We start from the raw sequence: 7,500 nt of genomic DNA on the forward strand, positions 1-7,500 counted from the left end.
ACCTACTGAAGGTCTGCAGGTAGACAAGAGGCTCCCCCATGAAGCGCTTGCACGCCATGTTGACCTCGATCCTGTGTTGCAGCACGATGTGCTCCGACACCTCCGCCCTGACCACGTCCAGGGTGTCGCCCGCCTCCAGGTACGACGTGATGGTCGGGATCTGCACAGCCACAGTTCAGTGTCGATCGTGCAGGTAAAGAGACAGTATGGTGTCCATCGTGTAGGTAGAGAGACAGTATAGTGTCCATCATGCAGGTAGAGAGACAGTATAGTGTCCATCGTGTAGGTAGAGAGACAGTATAGTGTCCATCGTGCAGGTAGAGAGACAGTATAGTGTCCATCGTGCAGGTAGAGAGACAGTATAGTGTCCATCGTGTAGGTAGAGAGACAGTATAGTGTCCATCGTGTAGGTAGAGAGACAGTATAGTGTCCATCGTGTAGGTAGAGAGACAGTATAGTGTCCATCGTGCAGGTAGAGAGACAGTATAGTGTCCATCGTGTAGGTAGAGAGACAGTATAGTGTCCATCGTGTAGGTAGAGAGACAGTATAGTGTCCATCGTGTAGGTAGAGAGACAGTATAGTGTCCATCGTGCTGGTAGAGAGACAGTATAGTGTCCATCGTGTAGGTAGAGAGACAGTATAGTGTCCATCGTGTAGGTAGAGAGACAGTATAGTGTCCATCGTGCAGGTAGAGAGACAGTATAGTGTCCATCGTGCAGGTAGAGAGACAGTATAGTGTCCATCGTGTAGGTAGAGAGACAGTATAGTGTCCATCGTGTAGGTAGAGAGACAGTATAGTGTCCATCGGGCAGGTAGAGAGACAGTATAGTGTCCATCGTGCAGGTAGAGAGACAGTATAGTGTCCATCGTGTAGGTAGAGAGACAGTATAGTGTCCATCGTGTAGGTAGAGAGACAGTATAGTGTCCATCGTGCAGGTAGAGAGACAGTATAGTGTCCATCGTGTAGGTAGAGAGACAGTATAGTGTCCATCGTGTAGGTAGAGAGACAGTATAGTGTCCATCGTGTAGGTAGAGAGACAGTATAGTGTCCATCGTGCAGGTAGAGAGACAGTATAGTGTCCATCGTGCTGGTAGAGAGACAGTATAGTGTCCATCGTGCAGGTAGAGAGACAGTATAGTGTCCATCGTGCTGGTAGAGAGACAGTATAGTGTCCATCGTGCAGGTAGAGAGACAGTATAGTGTCCATCATGTAGGTAGAGAGACAGTATAGTGTCCATCGTGCAGGTAGAGAGACAGTATAGTGTCCATCGTGCAGGTAGAGAGACAGTATAGTGTCCATCGTGCTGGTAGAGAGACAGTATAGTGTCCATCGTGTAGGTAGAGAGACAGTATAGTGTCCATCGTGTAGGTAGAGAGACAGTATAGTGTCCATCGTGTAGGTAGAGAGACAGTATAGTGTCCATCGTGTAGGTAGAGAAGACAGTATAGTGTCCATCGTGTAGGTAGAGAGACAGTATAGTGTCCATCATGTAGGTAGAGAGACAGTATAGTGTCCATCATGCAGGTAGAGAGATAGTATGGTGTCCATCGTGTAGGTAGAGAGACAGTATAGTGTCCATCATGTAGGTAGAGAGACAGTATAGTGTCCATCGTGTAGGTAGAGAGACAGTATAGTGTCCATCAAGCAGGTAGAGAGACAGTATAGTGTCCATCGTGCTGGTAGAGAGACAGTATAGTGTCCATCGTGTAGGTAGAGAGACAGTATAGTGTCCATCGTGTAGGTAGAGAGACAGTATAGTGTCCATCGTGTAGGTAGAGAGACAGTATAGTGTCCATCATGTAGGTAGAGAGACAGTATAGTGTCCATCATGCAGGTAGAGAGATAGTATGGTGTCCATCGTGTAGGTAGAGAGACAGTATAGTGTCCATCATGTAGGTAGAGAGACAGTATAGTGTCCATCATGCAGGTAGAGAGATAGTATGGTGTCCATCGTGTAGGTAGAGAGACAGTATAGTGTCCATCGTGTAGGTAGAGAGACAGTATAGTGTCCATCGTGTAGGTAGAGAGACAGTATAGTGTCCATCGTGCAGGTAGAGAGACAGTATAGTGTCCATCGTGTAGGTAGAGAGACAGTATAGTGTCCATCGTGCTGGTAGAGAGACAGTATAGTGTCCATCGTGTAGGTAGAGAGACAGTATAGTGTCCATCGTGTAGGTAGAGAGACAGTATAGTGTCCATCATGTAGGTAGAGAGACAGTATAGTGTCCATCGTGCAGGTAGAGAGACAGTATAGTGTCCATCGTGCTGGTAGAGAGACAGTATAGTGTCCATCGTGTAGGTAGAGAGACAGTATAGTGTCCATCGTGCTGGTAGAGAGACAGTATAGTGTCCATCGTGTAGGTAGAGAGACAGTATAGTGTCCATCGTGCAGGTAGAGAGACAGTATAGTGTCCATCGTGCAGGTAGAGAGACAGTATAGTGTCCATCGTGCAGGTAGAGAGACAGTATAGTGTCCATCGTGCTGGTAGAGAGACAGTATAGTGTCCATCGTGCTGGTAGAGAGACAGTATAGTGTCCATCGTGCAGGTAGAGAGACAGTATAGTGTCCATCATGCTGGTAGAGAGACAGTATAGTGTCCATCGTGCTGGTAGAGAGACAGTATAGTGTCCATCGTGCAGGTAGAGAGACAGTATAGTGTCCATCGTGCTGGTAGAGAGACAGTATAGTGTCCATCGTGTAGGTAGAGAGACAGTATAGTGTCCATCGTGCAGGTAGAGAGACAGTATAATGTCCATCGTGCTGGTAGAGAGACAGTATAGTGTCCATCGTGCAGGTAGAGAGACAGTATAGTGTCCATCGTGCTGGTAGAGAGACAGTATAGTGTCCATCGTGCAGGTAGAGAGACAGTATAGTGTCCATCGTGCAGGTAGAGAGACAGTATAGTGTCCATCATGCAGGTAGAGAGACAGTATAGTGTCCATCGTGCTGGTAGAGAGACAGTATAGTGTCCATCGTGCAGGTAGAGAGACAGTATAGTGACAATCGTGTAGGTAGAGAGACAGTATAGTGTCCATCGTGCTGGTAGAGAGACAGTATAGTGTCCATCGTGCTGGTAGAGAGACAGTATAGTGTCCATCATGTAGGTAGAGAGACAGTATAGTGTCCATCGTGCTGGTAGAGAGACAGTATAGTGTCCATCGTGCTGGTAGAGAGACAGTATAGTGTCCATCGTGCAGGTAGAGAGACAGTATAGTGTCCATCGTGTAGGTAGAGAGACAGTATAGTGTCCATCGTGTAGGTAGAGAGACAGTATAGTGTCCATCGTGCAGGTAGAGAGACAGTATAGTGTCCATCGTGTAGGTAGAGAGACAGTATAGTGTCCATCGTGTAGGTAGAGAGACAGTATAGTGTCCATCGTGCTGGTAGAGAGACAGTATAGTGTCCATCGTGCTGGTAGAGAGACAGTATAGTGTCCATCGTGCTGGTAGAGAGACAGTATAGTGTCCATCGTGTAGGTAGAGAGACAGTATAGTGTCCATCGTGTAGGTAGAGAGACAGTATAGTGTCCATCGTGTAGGTAGAGAGACAGTATAGTGTCCATCGTGCAGGTAGAGAGACAGTATAGTGTCCATCGTGTAGGTAGAGAGACAGTATAGTGTCCATCGTGTAGGTAGAGAGACAGTATAGTGTCCATCATGCAGGTAGAGAGACAGTATAGTGTCCATCGTGCAGGTAGAGAGACAGTATAGTGTCCATCATGCAGGTAGAGAGACAGTATAGTGTCCATCGTGCAGGTAGAGAGACAGTATAGTGTCCATCGTGTAGGTAGAGAGACAGTATAGTGTCCATCGTGCTGGTAGAGAGACAGTATAGTGTCCATCGTGCTGGTAGAGAGACAGTATAGTGTCCATCGTGTAGGTAGAGAGACAGTATAGTGTCCATCGTGCAGGTAGAGAGACAGTATAGTGTCCATCATGCAGGTAGAGAGACAGTATAGTGTCCATCGTGCTGGTAGAGAGACAGTATAGTGTCCATCGTGTAGGTAGAGAGACAGTATAGTGTCCATCGTGTAGGTAGAGAGACAGTATAGTGTCCATCGTGCAGGTAGAGAGACAGTATAGTGTCCATCGTGCTGGTAGAGAGACAGTATAGTGTCCATCGTGTAGGTAGAGAGACAGTATAGTGTCCATCGTGCTGGTAGAGAGACAGTATAGTGTCCATCGTGCAGGTAGAGAGACAGTATAGTGTCCATCATGTAGGTAGAGAGACAGTATAGTGTCCATCGTGCAGGTAGAGAGACAGTATAGTGTCCATCGGGCAGGTAGAGAGACAGTATAGTGTCCATCGTGCAGGTAGAGAGACAGTATAGTGTCCATCGTGTAGGTAGAGAGACAGTATAGTGTCCATCGTGTAGGTAGAGAGACAGTATAGTGTCCATCGTGTAGGTAGAGAGACAGTATAGTGTCCATCGTGTAGGTAGAGAGACAGTATAGTGTCCATCGTGTAGGTAGAAGAGACAGTATAGTGTCCATCATGTAGGTAGAGAGACAGTATAGTGTCCATCATGCAGGTAGAGAGATAGTATGGTGTCCATCGTGTAGGTAGAGAGACAGTATAGTGTCCATCATGTAGGTAGAGAGACAGTATAGTGTCCATCGTGCAGGTAGAGAGACAGTATAGTGTCCATCGTGCAGGTAGAGAGACAGTATAGTGTCCATCGTGCTGGTAGAGAGACAGTATAGTGTCCATCGTGTAGGTAGAGAGACAGTATAGTGTCCATCGTGTAGGTAGAGAGACAGTATAGTGTCCATCGTGTAGGTAGAGAGACAGTATAGTGTCCATCATGTAGGTAGAGAGACAGTATAGTGTCCATCATGCAGGTAGAGAGATAGTATGGTGTCCATCGTGTAGGTAGAGAGACAGTATAGTGTCCATCATGTAGGTAGAGAGACAGTATAGTGTCCATCGTGTAGGTAGAGAGACAGTATAGTGTCCATCGTGTAGGTAGAGAGACAGTATAGTGTCCATCATGTAGGTAGAGAGACAGTATAGTGTCCATCGTGCTGGTAGAGAGACAGTATAGTGTCCATCGTGCAGGTAGAGAGACAGTATAGTGTCCATCGTGTAGGTAGAGAGACAGTATAGTGTCCATCGTGCTGGTAGAGAGACAGTATAGTGTCCATCGTGCAGGTAGAGAGACAGTATAGTGTCCATCGTGTAGGTAGAGAGACAGTATAGTGTCCATCATGTAGGTAGAGAGAGAGTATAGTGTCCATCATGTAGGTAGACAGACAGTATAGTGTCCATCGTGCTGGTAGAGAGACAGTATAGTGTCCATCGTGTAGGTAGAGAGACAGTATAGTGTCCATCGTGCTGGTAGAGAGACAGTATAGTGTCCATCGTGTAGGTAGAGAGACAGTATGGTGTCCATCATGCAGGTAGAGAGACAGTATGGTGTCCATCATGCAGGTAGAGAGACAGTATAGTGTCCATCGTGCAGGTAGAGAGACAGTATAGTGTCCATCGTGCAGGTAGAGAGACAGTATAGTGTCCATCGTGCTGGTAGAGAGACAGTATAGTGTCCATCATGCAGGTAGAGAGACAGTATAGTGTCCATCGTGCTGGTAGAGAGACAGTATAGTGTCCATCGTGCAGGTAGAGAGACAGTATAGTGTCCATCATGCAGGTAGAGAGACAGTATAGTGTCCATCGTGCTGGTAGAGAGACAGTATAGTGTCCATCATGCAGGTAGAGAGACAGTATAGTGTCCATCGTGCAGGTAGAGAGACAGTATAGTGTCCATCGTGCTGGTAGAGAGACAGTATAGTGTCCATCATGCAGGTAGAGAGACAGTATAGTGTCCATCGTGCTGGTAGAGAGACAGTATAGTGTCCATCGTGCAGGTAGAGAGACAGTATAGTGTCCATCGTGCTGGTAGAGAGACAGTATAGTGTCCATCGTGCAGGTAGAGAGACAGTATAGTGTCCATCGTGCTGGTAGAGAGACAGTATAGTGTCCATCGTGCAGGTAGAGAGACAGTATAGTGTCCATCGTGTAGGTAGAGAGACAGTATAGTGTCCATCGTGCTGGTAGAGAGACAGTATAGTGTCCATCGTGCTGGTAGAGAGACAGTATAGTGTCCATCATGTAGGTAGAAGACAGTATAGTGTCCATCGTGCTGGTAGAGAGACAGTATAGTGTCCATCGTGCTGGTAGAGACAGTATAGTGTCCATCGTGCAGGTAGAGAGACAGTATAGTGTCCATCGTGTAGGTAGAGAGACAGTATAGTGTCCATCGTGTAGGTAGAGAGACAGTATAGTGTCCATCGTGCAGGTAGAGAGACAGTATAGTGTCCATCGTGTAGGTAGAGAGACAGTATATTATCCATCGTGTAGGTAGAGAGACAGTATAGTGTCCATCGTGCTGGTAGAGAGACAGTATAGTGTCCATCGTGCAGGTAGAGAGACAGTATAGTGTCCATCGTGCTGGTAGAGAGACAGTATAGTGTCCATCGTGTAGGTAGAGAGACAGTATAGTGTCCATCGTGCAGGTAGAGAGACAGTATAGTGTCCATCGTGTAGGTAGAGAGACAGTATAGTGTCCATCGTGCAGGTAGAGAGACAGTATAGTGTCCATCGTGTAGGTAGAGAGACAGTATAGTGTCCATCGTGTAGGTAGAGAGACAGTATAGTGTCCATCATGCAGGTAGAGAGACAGTATAGTGTCCATCGTGCAGGTAGAGAGACAGTATAGTGTCCATCATGCAGGTAGAGAGACAGTATAGTGTCCATCGTGCTGGTAGAGAGACAGTATAGTGTCCATCGTGCAGGTAGAGAGACAGTATAGTGTCCATCGTGCTGGTAGAGAGACAGTATAGTGTCCATCGTGCTGGTAGAGAGACAGTATAGTGTCCATCGTGTAGGTAGAGAGACAGTATAGTGTCCATCATGTAGGTAGAGAGACAGTATAGTGTCCATCGTGCTGGTAGAGAGACAGTATAGTGTCCATCGTGCTGGTAGAGAGACAGTATAGTGTCCATCGTGTAGGTAGAGAGACAGTATAGTGTCCATCGTGTAGGTAGAGAGACAGTATAGTGTCCATCGTGTAGGTAGAGAGACAGTATAGTGTCCATCATGCAGGTAGAGAGACAGTATAGTGTCCATCGTGCAGGTAGAGAGACAGTATAGTGTCCATCATGCAGGTAGAGAGACAGTATAGTGTCCATCGTGCAGGTAGAGAGACAGTATAGTGTCCATCGTGCAGGTAGAGAGACAGTATAGTGTCCATCGTGCTGGTAGAGAGACAGTATAGTGTCCATCATGCAGGTAGAGAGACAGTATAGTGTCCATCGTGCAGGTAGAGAGACAGTATAGTGTCCATCGTGCTGGTAGAGAGACAGTATAGTGTCCATCGTGTAGGTAGAGAGACAGTATGGTGTCCATCATGCAGGTACAGAGACAGTATAGTGTCCATCGGGCAGGTAGAGAGACAGTATAGTGTCCATCGTGTAGGTAGAGAGACAGTATAGTGTCCA

The 7,500-nt window shown here is 46.8% G+C and overlaps 1 protein-coding gene across 1 annotated transcript in view; it reads right to left on the bottom strand.

Annotated features, from left to right (window-relative positions):
* The window catches only part of LOC138963734 (dynein axonemal heavy chain 12-like), a 188,441-nt gene that overhangs the window by 155,343 nt on the left and 25,598 nt on the right, over positions 1-7,500 (bottom strand). Inside the window, exon 9 of the mRNA XM_070335583.1 lies at positions 7-160. Within this exon, the coding sequence (XP_070191684.1) occupies positions 7-160 (154 nt within the window). The remainder of the gene's footprint in view (positions 1-6; positions 161-7,500) is intronic.

The sequence above is a fragment of the Littorina saxatilis genome, linkage group LG4 (genome assembly GCF_037325665.1).
Source record: "Littorina saxatilis isolate snail1 linkage group LG4, US_GU_Lsax_2.0, whole genome shotgun sequence".
Taxonomy (NCBI): domain Eukaryota; kingdom Metazoa; phylum Mollusca; class Gastropoda; order Littorinimorpha; family Littorinidae; genus Littorina; species Littorina saxatilis.